General features: G+C 28.6%; 1 protein-coding gene across 1 annotated transcript in view; it reads left to right on the top strand.

The window, feature by feature from the left end:
- Nucleotides 1-17,785, top strand: part of LOC105844795 (sphingomyelinase phosphodiesterase D) — a 55,396-nt gene that overhangs the window by 9,307 nt on the left and 28,304 nt on the right. The window contains exons 2-5 of the mRNA XM_065818443.1: nucleotides 5,705-6,143; nucleotides 6,832-6,960; nucleotides 12,900-13,082; nucleotides 13,361-13,535. Of these exons, the coding sequence (XP_065674515.1) occupies nucleotides 5,705-6,143; nucleotides 6,832-6,960; nucleotides 12,900-13,082; nucleotides 13,361-13,535 (926 nt within the window). The remainder of the gene's footprint in view (nucleotides 1-5,704; nucleotides 6,144-6,831; nucleotides 6,961-12,899; nucleotides 13,083-13,360; nucleotides 13,536-17,785) is intronic.

The raw sequence follows: 17,785 nt of genomic DNA, 5'->3' as shown, positions 1-17,785 counted from the left end.
CTAGGTGTTTAAATATTTTATAATATAATTTAAACAACAGCATATTAGTTTATTTATTTTCGAAAAATTTATAATAGTTAATATAACTCACATTGCTTATAATATAGGAATTTACAATTAGGTGTTGAAAAGAATTCAATTGTTGCTGTTATGAAGCTTCTCATGCTCTAGAAAAGTTTTACAGTTACGAAAAAAAAAAAAAAATGCTTTTTTAAATGGAAAGAAAAATGAACTTAAAATCTCATTGTTGAAAGACGTTGTACAAATTAAAGATCTCACCAGACTTGTTCAAAAAATATGCTCTCTACATATATTTAAGCCGATGAAAGCCATTGTTAGAGTTGGAATTGATGGAGGACAGGGTTAACTAAAGGTTTAGTAACTTAACCTACTTTATATTATGCAAATAAAAGAAATAGAATTAGAATTATTATTCAATTGTATTTAATTTTCAGGTAATAATGAATATTTTTGATGAAACAAAGTTAGAGGAGCAAAGTAGAAATGAGAAAGACTCAGGAGTAAACAAGGTTATAATTCTGGCTTTGGCATGCGATGTCAAGGAGAATAACCATAATCTTGGAATGCTAGTTAAATTAATCTAAATCAACTCAAATTTTTTGTGGTTTCTGACCTAAAGCTTATAAATGTAATTCTTGGCATATCAGTAAGAGCCTAATTTTATTAATTTTTTACAAGTATCTATTAAAACTTTAAATCTCAGAATAACAAAACAATTTATTATAGAGTCACGGTGGAAAACATGCGTGTTGTAACTGTATACAGCTGTACTGGTACAATTAGCTCGTCAGGTGACTTGAGAACTTTACGTTCAGATTGCTATTAGTTCCAAGATACAGGATATCCTTATAAGACTATACTATTATTCAATAATGTTAATAACACATGTTTGTTTGAGGAAGGTTCTGAAAATTTATTCTTGATACCATCCCACCTCCGGAACTTCACATATATGATTATTGACATTAACACAATTTTTGACATTCTTATTGTTAATGAAGGCCTGAAACCCTTTTACAAAAATATAGTAATCTGGGATGGGTATAATGGTGGTGGATTAGATAGACCTAACTGTGGTAAATTTCTCAAATTATTGGATGGAATGATGCTGGTAATACTAATTCAGTTATATCCATGCATTACTAATATATACTAATTATCTACTAAAAATGTTTCAGTTGCAAAAAATTGTTTTAGCATGCTGCTAAAATCTACATACAGTGAAGATATATAGCAGTGTATTAAATCTGCTGAATATTTAGTAATACTATTGTAAAGATGTATTTCACAAAACATTATCACTTTGGTTGGAAGTTCCATATAATCAAACTCCACCTTGTAGATTTTCTTAATAAAAATCAGAAACTTCTTGGACTTTTTCAGAGCAAACATCCAAGGCTGTACATAAAAAGTTAAAAAAAAATATTGAAGTGCTATGCCATCACAGAGACTAACACAAACCACAGATTGAAGCTTAAAAAAGCAGCTTCTACCAACAGATGAGAATTTAAACTAATTAAATACTTGCACGATTTAACTTATTTATATAATATATATGGTCTCATTGTTTAAGTTGAAAAAAAAAATGTTTTCTATGCATTTTATTTTGCTTTGAAACCTGTATAGGCCCAAAAAAATAATTCTAGTATCACGTTAACCATAAAGTTATCAAACTGCTAAGGTATTATTATATATTAAATTAATCACATTTTGAAAACAAAGTTTTTAAACATTTTCTGGATTTTGAAAAATATCAATTTTGGACTGTGAAGGAATGCTTAAGATTTTATTTTCAGCACATTTTAACTTGTACATATACATATTAGTAGAATCTGAGGAAAAACCTCATGTCTTTTGAAATTCAACCTAAAACCCTTTAAACCAAGCAGTGAGAAGAGAGATCAGTTTGAAAATCATCTGCTTGTTCTAAGCAATCAAAAAGTGAAGATTTTTTGTCAAAAAAAGAGTATAAAGTTGAGCCGTCAGCAAATAGAGCCATTTTAAATGTTAGACTTTCATGAAGATTGTTATTGTAAATAAGAAACAATACAGGAGCAAAGATAGAACCTTGTGGTACCCTTAAAGTTACTTGAAAATAAATACAGAAGAGTGTAAGATTTCAAGAATAACTTTAATACTGCAATTAGAAAAAATTAATTTAATAATCTCAAAACCTTTATTATGAAACTAATAACAGAGTGAAGACTAATCGTAGGATAGTTGGAGAGGTCAAAGTGTAAGTAGAGTTAATCTACTTAACTGGCAGGAAGAGAATGGCTATTTGATTCAAATAACTCTGCTTTATTCTGGAAAAGTAAAAAGATCAGACCTATGAATTAGAGATTAAATGTTAGTTTTTAGTTAATGTTTAGTACTTTAGTTAATGACACTGTTGAAAACTAACCGAAAGTCTCTAGAGCCTAATATCTGTAACAAGATTTAGTAAACTGAGAATAGCAGAGCTTAACATCAGACAGGACCTTTTTACATTCTCTTCTTGGAATTATAAAAGGATATTTGTTCTTAAGAGAGATGTTTTAGTAAAAACGATGAAGAAAAATATTAATGTTTAATAAAACAACTGCTCAAGATGGTGAAAAATGTGGAGTGCTTTATGCATACATATTATGAATATAAATGTATATGTTTGCTATTTATTTAGATGCTGGCATATAATATCCTTTCATATTTATATAAACTTTAGTATTTATATAGTGTAGTATTTGCTGAACAAGAAGATGATTAAAGAAAAGATTAAAGTGATTTAGGTATCATCATGTACCGAGGTAGCAGCTTCAATGAAAAATGGTAGTGATAGAAATAAGAAAATTTGGAGAGAGTGCTTTACATATTGTATGAATGAGCTTTAGTTAAGAAAAGAAAATGCTGTAGGTTGTTTATTTTAGAGAAACAGCATAAAAAAGGAAGGCTGAACCCTGACGATGATGATGATGATGATGATGATGATGATGATGATGATGATGATGATGATGATGATGATGATGATGATGATGATGATGATGATGATAGTAATAATGATTATAATGATTATGTTGATCATATTGTTTATATATGCATATATATATATACAAAATATAACATGAATTGTGAAAGAAATTTATATACTTTAGGATATATATATATGTTATAGCAGCCTCAGCTTTATTTTATCAAACCCAGCCCTGGCCCCAGTCAAATATCAACATTGGTTGCTTACTAATTATAGATTGACTAAACGCCCTGAACTTATTACAGAGCTTTAAAAAGTTATCAACTCATTTTTTCAAGTGCTGTAAAAGGCACATGACTTCTTGTTTATGGACCAAAGTGGAACAAAGGGCTCTCTTTACTCAAAGTCAACATTGATCAAAAAAATTTAGAAGAATGATTTCTAAAAATTAAAACTATGGAAGGTTCATTCAACAAACTGTTACAAGAGATGCATTATTGAAAAATTGGTGAAAAACCTTTTTGTAGCTTACGGGCCACAGCCAAAAAAGTAAGCTACAAAAAGAAAAAAAATTATTGCCCTCTTATTGGTCTTCAAAGTAGTACTGGATTTAAAAAGAAAAAATAATAGAAATAAAGAGAAATACCTTGCAATTTTTAATGTTGTACAGATTTTGAGCACAAATGAAAATAAGTGTGTCAAAGTAAGCTCCACGTAGTGTTGCTATATGTCTGGCTTTTATGATGAAGAACACAGTAAAAATATTTATTTTTACAGATTTAACGCTGTATTCTTCCCTGTAATAGTCGGATGTCTGGCAACCCTAGCTTCCTGAGACTTTACATAAATTTTTCTTAAAATTGTTGCTCAGTATTATACAATTATGTTCTTTCACACTCTATAAATAATTATGTAATCATAAAAATATTTCTTGCAAACATGATTTTTAATAGTTTGAAAATATAAAATTAAAAAAATATGACCATAAACAAGTACTGTTTGTTGGAACTTTTAATTCATCACAATCCAAAGAAAAATGACCATATTTTAGAGAAGGTAATGTTTTTTGATTAAGCTAATAACATTTCAGTTACCTGTTAAACACTCAAAAAATAGGTTACAGAGTTTTGACAAAGTATGTATTTTTTTCTAGATGATCTGATGTTAGTTGACCATAATGAACCTATTATTGTATTGTGTTTAATGTCTATATAAATCTACCACACAACTACATGTTGCATGTATACAAGTTGCATTGTTTTTAGAAAGGTGTTTAACAGGTTTACCATGTGCACTATACTCTTAACACTGTTGATACTTTATCATAATGCTGCTTCAAGAAAGTCCATTTCGTTGGTTAATTTGTTATTATCAAACATTAGTTTGATAATAACAAAATAAACGGTTCTTGATTTTTCAGTTCAGATTATAAATTTTTTTCGTAGCAGAAAAAATCTTGCAGTAAATACTTAAAAAAAAAAAATATTGTTTGCCTACCCAAGGCCAAGAGGGTCAACTACAGTCAAGGAGGTAACATTGTGGTTACAACCCTCTCTCAACTCTTTAATGTGAAACTTGGCAAACAAGGCTGCTGCACAGTAAAACAAGTTGAGAAATAAATTAAAACAGCTTTCCATCTACTGTCGAAACCATAGTTTTTCCCTCATGTAATAATGTATTTAAAGAAAACCTCATTGACACATTATCTATCATCACATATGATAGATAATGTGTCAATTTTACATTTACAAGCTTTTACATTTGCACTGACTGATTCAATAGTTTGATTGGTTAAATTAATCTGTTTCAATTAGAAAGTTAACTTGTAATTTTGGTATTATTATTGTTTTAATTAAAACCCATTTATGCAAACAGCCATTTCCCCTAAAAATGTTTAGGCCAATTGCACTGGGTCATCTTCTGATTTGCCCAAAACAGCTCCACCATAGTAAGTAATTGAATAAATATCTCTTCATTTAATATGATATATGTTAAATCTGTTAAAAGCTGCATAAATTAAGTTACAAATTTTATTTGTAAGAGAATTAAAAATTAAATAAATTTGTTTACATTATTTTGAATTTTTAATTAATATGAGTGAGTGTTGAACTTTATTAAATGATTTATTATAAAATTTCCTTAATATTAAAGAGTAAACTAACAGCACATAACTTTATTATTATTTTTTGTTTGAGTTCACTCCCAACAAGGCTACAAACAACTACTATTAAGTTGGGAATTACTAGAAAAAAAAAAGAATAGAGTTATAGAGCAAGGAAACAGTTGACAGAAGACTTAAAAAGTTGAAGGTTGTATGAGTCAGGAAAACATTAAGATGAGAGATAGTTCCGAAGCATTGAAGTGCGGGGAAAAACAAATAAAAGTTTTTAGAGTATGCTATACAATGCATTTAAACATCGAAATGACGCATTTAAACATCGAAATAACGCATTTAAACATCGAAACATCTGTTACGTCGCGGTCGTGACAAAAAAGATATTGCATTTTACTTTTTTCCAGGCAAGGGTATTATGTAAAATGTAATATTGACAATAAAAATGAAAAAAAAGATAATTTTGGCTAACATCAAAATTTGTTCTATCATGGTAAGATAAGATAAAGTTAATAATAATAAAAAATAACAAAAATTACAATAATAAAAATTCAATGTAAGTTTTTAGCATTCAAAATACATTTAAAATGTTTGTGATAAAGTATGAAATACTATTTTAGAATGAAATGATTCTTGTTGGAGAAAAACGAAAAATTTGTTGTTACAGAAAGAAAAATTGTTCATTATATATTGTCATCGCAGCTTTAGTTGTTTTGTGTATTGTGTTGTCTGTCGGACTGCTTTTAAAGATGTTACATTCAAAGTCTTGTGAAGTTATACAATCTCGCTCTAAAAGAAACATGGCTGATTCAATAATGTTCTTTTGGCTAAGTGACATTCATTTAGATATATTCTATAATAATTCAATATCAACACTCACTTCTTGCAGAAGCATACAAACAAAAAATGATACTATTTACCCTATTTCTTCCACATATAAAGCTTTATATGGTATACCTGGGTGTGATACACCATTAGAATTATTGAAATCTACTGCTAATGAAATGCAAAAGATAAATGCAAATATAAAAAATTCTGCTGAGTTCATTCTAGTAACTGGTGAGATATTTAAAATTTATATTAATTTGTGTAAATTTTGTCAAATAATAAAATAATTGAAAAAACATTTAAATATATTTCAATTTTGTATTGAAATATATTTAAATTCAAAACAAGCATGGTACCAAAATGGGATTGTAAATGATGCTGAATCTCTAAAGTCATCTCTACTTTAAAGGATGTCTCAATGCAGGAATGACTTTTGAGATTTAGCTCTCTCTATTTTTGTTGATTTATGAAATGATTCTTTTGTCAATCAATTTAATAAGTTAAATAAAAAAGACAAAAAACTTAATTTGCTTTTTATTTGCTTGCAAAGCACTATTAAATTGAACACTGAAAGTAAGTTAGCTATAACACGTCAAAAATATTTTGAAAATGTGTAAATGAAAGAAAATGCGTAAATGAAAGGAAATGTATTTATCATTATTATGCTATAACTTAGACATTGACGGATTCAGGAATTTTTGGTGGGGGAGGGGGGAGGAGAGAAGGGGGGATATGTGGAAATATTTTTGTATTTTGTATCACATTCGGATTCCCTTAAAAAAAAAGTTACTCTTTTTCTAAGATATTTCTGGATTTTCATATTCTGGTGGTGGTGGTGGTGGTGGGGGGGGGGGTGGATCCCTGGATCCTTCACTGAGCTAGAAAGGATTTTTATTTTTGTAAATTATAATATGTTTAGGTGACCAAGCCGCTCATGATTACGATCAATTTCAAGTTGATGTTGAACAAAGTATTTTTTTGTCAGCAAATAAGACACTAATTGAACTCTCTAACGCTCTTCCCCTTACACCAATTTTTTTAGCTGTAGGTAAGTTTGATTTTTCATTATTTATTAGTACAGTGTTTTAGTTTTGTAGTGATTATGCATTGGTATTGTTGTTTTGTAGTCGTGTTGTGGTCATATATAGCGTTGTTATTACTTTTAGTAGAGTTGCACTTATATAGTGGTGGGCAATTCTATTGTACGGAATGTATAAACTTATGCACTTCCTAATAATACTTTATTGATAGATACCTATAGTGACATTTTATTAAAGTGACTTCTATATACATTGTAATGAACTGTGTATAATTAAACAAAAAACTGCTATCTAAAATAATACAAAATTTAAACTAAATCTTTTTTGTTATATTTTTTCATTTAGTTAACTTTCTAAAATAAAATTTATTGAAAGTATGTTAAATTATGCTATAATTATGAAAAACAAAACAAAAATTCAAATTGTGTGTGATTACTAAAATTTTATTAAAAGAATGCAAATAATTGGGTCAAAAGTAACTGGAATAACTAAATATATCTTTTTTAAACAATATTGACACAACAAATAATAATTTTTTTTGTATTTTTCTATGATATTTAATATACAATAATAATTATATATATATATATATATATATATATATATATATATATATATATATATATATATATATATATATATTAGCCCATCCAATTTTGACTCAATGAACAAATTTTAATACGCGGAGTGTCATAAAATGTTCCCAAAATATTATTTTGTTAAGGAAACCTTTTTATTTTGGATAACTATTTACACTCACGCCACTCTTTTAAAGTTTAAAATTTTAACATTTTTTGAGTTTTCAAACAATCCATTCAAATAGAAATTTACAAATCATGAACTATATAATAACGTCATTACAAGTAATGGAAGATTTTTTTATCTATACGGGTTGTGCACATTTTTATTACCATTATTTTTGTTAACTGGTGGTATTTTAAAAATGCACAAATTTGTTATGAAATTAATAAAAGTTTTTAAACACAAAAGCGTTGAGATCCAATGCACAAAAATCAGAAATTTGTTAGATGCTTTTGATCTCATACAATTTACCCACTTCAAGCTTTGGGAATTTAAAAGGGGTTTGTGCAAGATTAGCTAAGTTTCCTGGCCTACCATTATTCTTGATAACCTCCAGCCATCATGTCCGAGAGTTTCATATAGCCGTAGCCGTAAATAAAACTGTTAAGTCGGTGAATAAACTATTTATATCATAAAACCATAAAAGGTTAAAAAATAGTAAGGTAAAGATAAAACTATTTTGCTTTAAATACCTTTTTGCAAAAATAAAATTATTAAATTTCTAATTTTAAAATTATTTACATTTAGACTTTTGAGATCAGACCATTAGGTGAAAATTAAAAAATATGGAGCTGTTTCACAGGCCTTAAATTTTATGAAATTCAAGTTGCATTTCTCTAAAGTCAGGTTTTTAAAAAGTTTCTCTAAAGTTTCTCTAAAGTTTTTTTAAAGGCTGGTTTTTATTCTGAGTAGTAAAATACTCAAAGAGAATAATAAAATGACTGTCTACATTTCTCTTTCCAGGGCGGTTTTTGACCTTTTTATAAGTGAAACTTAATTTGATAAGTTTTGATATTTTAGTCTTATTATTTAAGAATAATTTGTCATAAAGCAACAACTTGTTTAAAAACAATGGCTTGCAAAATGATTTAAAATCAGATGTAAAATACGATAAAAATAACTCTTAACCAATTTTTTTTTCCAATGACAGACTTTTCTTAGAATCAGTAGAAAAATAATAAAAATGAAATCAACAGATTTTTTATCTTGTCAAAATAAATGTAATAAGTTTATAGCAGTGTCATTTTAAACCTTATTTTATCTACATTGCATTATTTTTAATTTACACTTTTAAGATCAAAAAGACTATTGGCAGATGTATATTGAGCCTGCTGCAGAGGTGAAATTCAAATCATGGTAAAACCATAGTGGTGTTTGGTGCTGGCATTAGCATCTTTAATCACAATATAAAAATGGTAAAAGTTCTGTATTCATAAACAAAGGGAGGTCCAAAAAGATGTAAAAACAGATAGAATCAATGCTGGAATCCTTCTGAAAGCAGTTTTTGTTGATAAAGACCACTAGGTCTTGAGTTGTATATTTCACCATACCACTGTTTAATTTTTGATATTCTAGGTCATAGAAAAAATGCCTATGGATGAGACTTTCTCAGACTTTTTAGAGACAATAAGTTCCAAAACTTTTGAAATCTTTTAAAGTTGTTAACAACTCATTAGAAATCACACAAAATTGTAAATCTATTGACCATAGTTTAAGAAATTTATTTCTTAAAACAAGAAATATATTTCGTATTTTAAATAAATTGCAAAGTAGGATATTTATTTCTAAAAACAAGAAACATATTTTTTTGTTATAAGAAAAATATTTCATAATAAAAAGTTCAATTTTGCTGTGCTTACAATAAAATTTAACCAAGATAGTATAGAGTGTATGATAAGCTTGGAGAAGTTTCAGAAGCAAATAAAGAGTTCTTGTAAAAAAACCATTAAAAAAGAAGAAAAGTGGATTCAAGGAACTAGCTACGGCGACTGCTTTTTTGTTTTCTCGTTCTTGAATAGCTCTTATAATTTGACTTTTGATCCGATACCTAACTGCAAACTCTGAACCTTAAAAGTACATTTAAAAATTATTTTTGTACATATTTTCTTGAGATATCTGTGTTAAACTGAAAGTTTACACGTATATAAATATTTATTGTACATTTGCAGCGTTTAAACGCTGAATTCTAAAGCAAATTTGCTTTAGAAACAAGAGATCTGAGGCAGTAATGGATCCAGCATTTTTTGGTGTTTGAGATAACATGGAGCAAAATACAAATATTTGTATGTTTATACTATGTCAAATAATGATGCTTTTTAAAAAGTTGCTATTATTGGATGCTGGGAACAAAAAACCCCTAAAATATTATTCCACCTGCCCCAAATGTGAGAGCAGCAAGTTAATGAAATATATTTTTTACTATTCTCAACTAAATTTGCAGATGTGGCGCAGTGGTAGGGCACTTTTTTTTTTTTTTTTTTTTGTTATTCACCTCCTCAAGGCCGAGAAGGCCACTACAGATGAGGAGGCTACTTAATAGTGGTTATAACCCTCTCTCAACTCTATAACTCCAAAACACGAACCTTGAGGAACAAGGCCGCTGCACGAAGAAACAAGTTGAGCGCGGTACTACCAGGGACGTGGTGGGGATCGAACTTAGAACCTCTCGCTTATGAAGCGAGCACTTTACCACTACACCACTACCGCATAGGCACTTGCCTCAGAAGCATAAGATCCGTGGTTCAAACTCCTTCTCTGGGCAAATTTTGCGACATAGGTTGGGAAGGAGGCATGAACTTCCTATTAAATGCTCTTCCACGGTGCTCTGTGATAAGACTGTAAGGACTTCTTGGGGCACTTAAAAAAAAAATTTATATACATCGATAAATTTTAAATATTGCTTTACAATCTTGAAGCGCTTAAAAATTATCACCATATAAAATTTGTAACCCCCTCAAATTGAGGGGGGTCTAAACTTTATATAGTCATAATTTATGAACGCTGAGAGATAATACTATGAAACTTAAAATTTATCCATGAATATAAACTTAGTTAAGAATAGTAAAAAAATTATTTTACTAACTTGTTGCTCTCCTAATTTGGGGCAGGGGGTATGAAATTTTATACCTTTTTTTTGTTCCCAGCTTCCGACCATCGCAATATTTTGCAAAGCATCATTATTTGACATAAGTTTAAACATACAAATGTTTGGAGTTTGTGCCATGTCTGTTAGCTATCTCAAACACCAAAAAATGATGGATTCTTCACTAATCTGTGGTTTGATGCCTACTCTAGGCCTACACTTCCAAGCTAAAAGCTCTTTTGCGGTGCTCTGTGATACAATCATTAGGTCTTCTTGGAGTACCTAAAATAGCCACAGAAGAAATGTGTATATATATTTTTGAATCACTTTGATATGTTTGGATCTAGTTTTGTTTACAACAAAAGGTCGAAAGTCCTTTACCCAATCTTTTAAGGAAACCATTTTGGATTTGGATTTGTTTGATCCAAGGCTTGAGTAACAGTACTTTTTTGAATAAAAACATAATTTAATACCAAAATGAGGTAAAAATCATAAAATTTGTCATATGACTGAGAAAAAGCTCAAAGATCAACAAAAAATCACATTACAATTGCCAAAGTGTTAATTTATCTATCGTAATCAATTAAAGATAGGTACAATATATTTCTTAAATCATTTAGCACAGTGTTTTTTTTGGAACAGGAACACATTAAGAAAATATCGTTGAGCAAATTAACTGGATGCTTGGAAGTTGCTATAAATTTAGTCAAAAATCATAAAAAGTGTAACTTCGAACAATTGGCGCAAATACAAATCAAGAAAAAATATGAAATAAAAATTTTTTTCATTTAAATATGATCTCTATGTCACTCATTAGCCGCTCCGCATAAAAATTGGTTGTCAAAAAAAATTATGGGATTGGCTAATATATGATCTCTATGCCACTCATTAGCCACTCTGCATAAAATGTCAAAAAAAAATTATGGGATTGGCTAATATATATATATATATATATATATATATATATATATATATATATATATATATATATATATATATATATATATATATATATATATTTATATATATTGTATATATATATATATATGTATATATACATATATATATATTTTTTTAATTCACCTCCCCAAGGCCCAGAAGGCCACTACAGACAAGGAGGCCTCCTTAATTGTGGTTATAACCCTCTCTCAACTCTATAACCTTGATGAACAAGGCCGCTGCATGGAGAAACAAGTTTAACGCGGTACTACCAGGGGCATGGTGAATATATATATGTATATATATATTTTTTTTGTTATTCACCTCCTCAAGGTCGATAAAGCCACTACAGATGAGGAGGCTACTTAATAGTGGTTATAACCCTCTCTCAACTCTATAACTCCGAAACACGAACCTTGACGAACAAGGCCGCTGCGCGGAGAAACAAGTTGAGCGCGGTACTACCAGGGACGTGGTGGGGATCAAACTCGGATCCTCTCGCTTATGAAGCGAGCGCTTTACCACTACACCACTACCGCATTTATATATATATAAATATCTATCTATATATATATATATATATATATATATATATATATATATATATATATATATATATATATATATATATATATATATAATATATATATATATATATGTTTATAAATATACTTCAGTTGGGCTTCAGTACATACATTGACTGACATAAGGAGAATATGCAAGGAAGTTACTGCTACATCAATTAAGGGTTTGAATTAGGACAGCAATGATCTTTTGTCATTATTCTTTGCTTTTATTTCTTTTGGAACAAAAACCATATGGGTTTAGGCAGGCAAATAAAATTAGTAGTTGTATATCCATATATGCTATAGTATAAATTAAAACCTTAAAAACATGGGGTTGTTATAAAGGGGTAAAGGAGTAGAGGTCAGAATTTTCATAAGAAAATTATTACATTGAACATGACATAATTTTTAGCAATGAACTCTGTAGTCATTCAGTTAATTTAACAATGAAAACTCTATTCATTCAAAGCATATTTAAGTAATTCTTTACAGTGAAAGAAAAGTGTTGATTAAGGAGGTCTTATAGCATCTCTTATAACATCCTTTAGGAGCTTTATGCTAATATATAATTGGGTATTTAATGCAATGTTTCTGAAAGAACATGAGCAAACTCACTGAGTTAAAGATTTTAAATTCTCATGATATTCAATCTGTTTCCTTTTTTTTTTGTTTGCACCTTGATATAATTGCCTAGGTTTGTATACTACTAATACAATACTGTGTATGTATTTTATATCATAATTTTTTATTGAACTGCGCTTAACTTTTCTTTTTTTAGGAAATAATGATATTGTCTATGATTATCAGCCTCCTGTTAAAGTAAATGATAGTTTTTATAAAAATTATGCTGAGATAATGGAACCATTCATGTTTATAAGTACTGATGTTGTTAATAATAATGCAAGAAGTCATTTCAGAGAAACATTTTATATCGGTGGATTTTATAAAGTTTATATAAAAGGTATTTTCTTTTAACGATCTAAATATTTTAAATTTGCATCTCTGCTTACTTTTCTTTATTTTTTAATGTATTTCTCACATTTATTTATTATTTCACTTGGTGAAATTTTTCTTTTTTTTTAACTTCAAAATTGAAGTTTATATGTTTCCTGAAATACTGCATTTTTAGTTTTCACAAACTTTTGTCAAATCTTTTCTAGTAAAGTTTGCTTTTGAAGTTAATTATTTTAAACATTTTTGATTAGTTTTCCATAATTACATAAGTTTTTTAAAATTTAGAAGCCTCCATAATACTCCTAGTTTTAAACACAAACTATTGGATAACAAAAGCATATGAAAATAATTACGATGTTGTTAACATTGGAAACATTCAAATGAGTTGGTTGATTACTCAGTTGAAAGAGGCTCAATTGAATAACAAAAAAGTTATAATTGCAGGACACATTCCACCTGGGTTATTGTTTTACTTTTTTGTTGTTGATTAGTAAAGTAAAATTTTTGAAATTAAACTGTTATTTAGTACGGGTTGGGGCAAAAGTCCTGCTACCATTTTGATTGTGCGCCATCTTGGTTATGTGACATTTAGATCAGTTTTGTTTTAAGTATTGTGTTGTGTAGACGCTCCAGTTTTATAATGGATAAATATATGCCACAAGAACGAGCAGAAGTAGTGACAGTATTTATCGAAAGTGATTGTTCCATTATTGCCAATCAGTGGAATTGGCATAAAAAATATCCTAATCGTCCAGTGCCTCACAAAACCACAATTTATCGATTACATGCCAATTTTTGACAGTCGGTACAACAGCAGACAGACCTTGTTCTGGAAGACAACGGACGTCTTGTAATGCTGAAAATGTGGCTCTGGTGCGCGAGTCTCCAGAAACATCAATTCGGAGACGTGGTTCCCAGTTACACATTTCTGCACGCAGTTTAAGGCGAATTTTGAAAACTGATTTGAAAATGTTCCTGTACAAAATTCAATTAGTCCATAAATTGCTACCGAGAGATCTTGATCAACGAGCTCAGTACAGTAATGCAATTCTAAAGCTGTCTGGTGAAATTGAAGATTTTTTGTCTAAATTGATAATGAGCGATGAAACCCATTTTCTTCTCGATGGCCATGTCAATAAACAGAGCAGTCAGTTTTGGGGAACAACAAACCCTCAATTAATTCATGATACATCATTGTATCCACAAAAAACAACTGTATGGTGTGGTATTCATGCTGGAAACATCATTGGTCCCTATTTTTTTGAAAATGAACAAGGTGTTCAAGTGACTGTTACTGCTAAGTGGTACCAAGACATGATTTGGACATTTTTTTGTGCCTGAAATGGAAGAGCAAGGACTAGAGGACATATGGTTTCAGCAAGATGGGGCCACAGCACACACAGCCCGTTCAACAATTCATTTATTGAATAACGTTTATCCACGAAGACTAATTTCGCGAAATGGCGATTTAGCATGGCCAGCTAGATCTCCGGATTTAACAGCACCAGACTTTTTCTTATGGGGTTTTTTAAAATCAAAAGTTTATGTGAATAAGCCCCAAACGATTCAACATCTTAAAGGCAATATTCATCATGAAATTGAAGAAATTCACCCTGAAATGTTACAGGATGTCATGAAAAATGCCTTAAAAAGAACCGAGAGTTGCATAGCGAATAACGGTTACCATTTAACTAATATAATTTTCCAATCATAACGAAAAAAAATGTAAAGACTAAATTAAACTTTTTATAAAAACCATACTTATCTTTTCTTTGAACAAAGTTATGGGCAATCAAAATGGTATCACTTTTGCCCCACCCTGTATATTATAAGTTTTTAATAACAATTACTTAGTAATTAATCAAATTAAATAATTAATTAAAAAAAAATTGTTTACCATAAAAGTACTTTTTGTTTTGTTGTTACTTAATAAAAAAACTTTTAGCTTGTTATTACCAGGGCTGTGGAGTTGGAGTCGTGGAGTCAGATTCGCGACATTTTTAGTGGAGTCGGAATCGCTAAACAAAATCGCAACTCTGACTCCAATATTAAAACTTCTCGGTATTGCACATGTATGTACAAAATATTTAACCTTCAAAGAACTTTTCATATATTTGCCAAAAAAAATTTGTATTTAATTATAGCATAATATTTTTTTTAAATTTTGCTTTGGAGTTAGAGTCAGAGTCTTACTCTGAAAATTTCAATGATTCGAGTCTGAGTCAGTACTTTTTTTTTATGACTCCACACCCCTGGTTATTACAACTATGTATATATCATGTTATTACAACTATGTATTTATAATCAAACAGGTGTAAAATAAAAGTAAATGTATATATAATTATAGCATAAATATGAAAATATAAAATATCATAAATTTATAATATATTTTATAATAATTTTTTAGTAAGTATTTTTATCTTGTTTTAGTAATATTTTAATCATGGGGCCAATTGAATGACGATTAAAGAGTCTATATTTTAACAACTTTTTTCAGAATAATAGATCTCAGTGACCTGTTATGATCTCAGTATGTGTTATGATCTCAGTGATGTGTTAATCCATTATTAATACTTATAATATAACTATTATTATTAGTTATTATTAGTATCATTAATAATAGTTATAATGTAAAACTTATTTATCTTGCAACAGGAAAAAATTTTATGATTTTTATAAAATTCAATAATCTAATTTTTTTTTTTTACTTTTAGTTAGTAAAAATGAAGTTTTAAAATAATCTAACTGTTTAGTAATAAAAAGTTTCAAATAATTATTTGATTTTTTGCTGAGTCATTTGATATTAAATCACCTAGACTAGTTCAATCTTATGTCACAGTATTGTTTAAATTTTATATTATTTGGAGTCCATATTAAATAAATGATAACTGTGAATGTTTTGGGTAAATTTATTTTTGAGATATTGTCAATTGAAATAAAGCTAATGTAACATTTTAGTGATAATTTGTGGAGGCAAAAAAACTTTGACATCTTGTTAATTGTCACATCTTAATAATGGTTGGAGAATATTCCTAAAATTTGGAACCCTAATAAATTTGATACTCAGTATTGATAAAACTTAAATTTTGTCAAAATCAAAAAAGATTAAAATGTTTTTTAAAACATTTTTTAAAATGAAATATCAAAATTATTTTATTTATTGACTAGGACATATATAGTTGTATATATGGGGAGGCTTGGGGCTCCTTTCTAAAATTATTTCTAAAATACAATTTAGAAACATAATGCAAAACAAATTTTTTTTTAATTTTAAAAATGTTTTGTTTGAATTTTAAAGTTTTTGAATAGTTATGTTGCATTTGAATTCATTTTTAAATTCATTTCTTTTAAATTGTTAAAATGTTAACTCTTTGTTTAGTTATGGAATTAGCACAAAATTTTTATGAAGTTTAAGTTTCAGTACATACATGCTTCTTTATGGCAGCAGACTATCTTATAGCCTGCTGTCATAAAGAAGTGCTGCTACATCAACTGAGGGTTTGGCATGTGAGAGCAATCTTTTCTTTTATTAATCTTCGTTTTTTATTTAAAATTTTTCTTAAAAGTATGGTTATGAATATATTGAATATGGAGAAATGTGATATTCTGTAGTAAAGGTTACAAAAAAAAAACCCAGTAGAAACTGATGAAGGTCATAGTAAAATCTAAAAGAAAGAAAAAGATTGAATATTATATCTCTATTGCTAGAATTTTGCCAGTTAAATTGAAAATTTAAAATATTGAGAGTGTTTCCAGCAACATGCCTGCATCAAAACAAAAGTTTGAGGGCACTATAGAAATGCAAAAATGGTTTTGTTAGTATACAATTTGTTAGCATACAATGCAGCTTTATTAATAAATTGCACCATTTTAATCAATAACATAAACAAAGATCATGATTTAGGCATTTTAATGTATAGCATTAAAAAATGATTTTAAATACTTTTCTGGGACTGACTTCAGTTGCCATTAGGTACTTATGTTAACAGATGCACCAAAATCATGTAAAAACATATCAACTTAGACATGTAAAAAATGACATGTAAAAAGATATCAATTTAGTTTAAAGTGTCTGAGTATCTTGTTTGAACTTTAAAGCAAGTTAAAAATGAGAAAAGAATTCTATCGTTGCCAGGAAAAAAAGTTAAAAACAAAAACAGTGAAATTTGTTTTATTAACTTTTAATAAAGTGATGATTTTTTAAGCATGGGAAATAAGATTTTTTTATTTTTAAGAAAAACCAACATATTCACAAAACGTTTGTTACTATCTTAATAAAATACATATTGCATTTAAAAACAACTATTTTAATGTTAAGGCTAGTTTGTCAATGTTTTGAACTCTGTTTGTCAACTTTGAAACCCAAGTTTGAACTCTGAAACCTAAGTGGTATATTACAACTAGTTCATCAGGTACAATCTTTATGCATGTATTTATGTTTATGCATGTAAAATCATTGTTTATGCAATTAAATGAAATAAAAGTTAATAAATTTACGGCTTTAAATGTTTGCTCTTTTAAAAATGTAGAGATAAATAAAACCAATATTCTGATTTTCAAGCATTAAAAGGTGTTAAGTGTCAGTGTTCACAGACCATGAACGATAAAAAGATTTGATATTTAAGCATGGGCAGAGTACTGACTGTATGACACTACTGTTACAATCATTGCTGCTAGATGAGTTCAAGGATTTCTTAAGGGACAGTGTTG

Source organism: Hydra vulgaris, chromosome 14, assembly GCF_038396675.1.
Source record: "Hydra vulgaris chromosome 14, alternate assembly HydraT2T_AEP".
Classification (NCBI taxonomy): Eukaryota; Metazoa; Cnidaria; class Hydrozoa; order Anthoathecata; family Hydridae; genus Hydra; species Hydra vulgaris.
The sequence above is the reverse complement of the archived record's forward strand: the minus strand, read 5'-3'. Positions and strand labels throughout refer to the sequence as shown.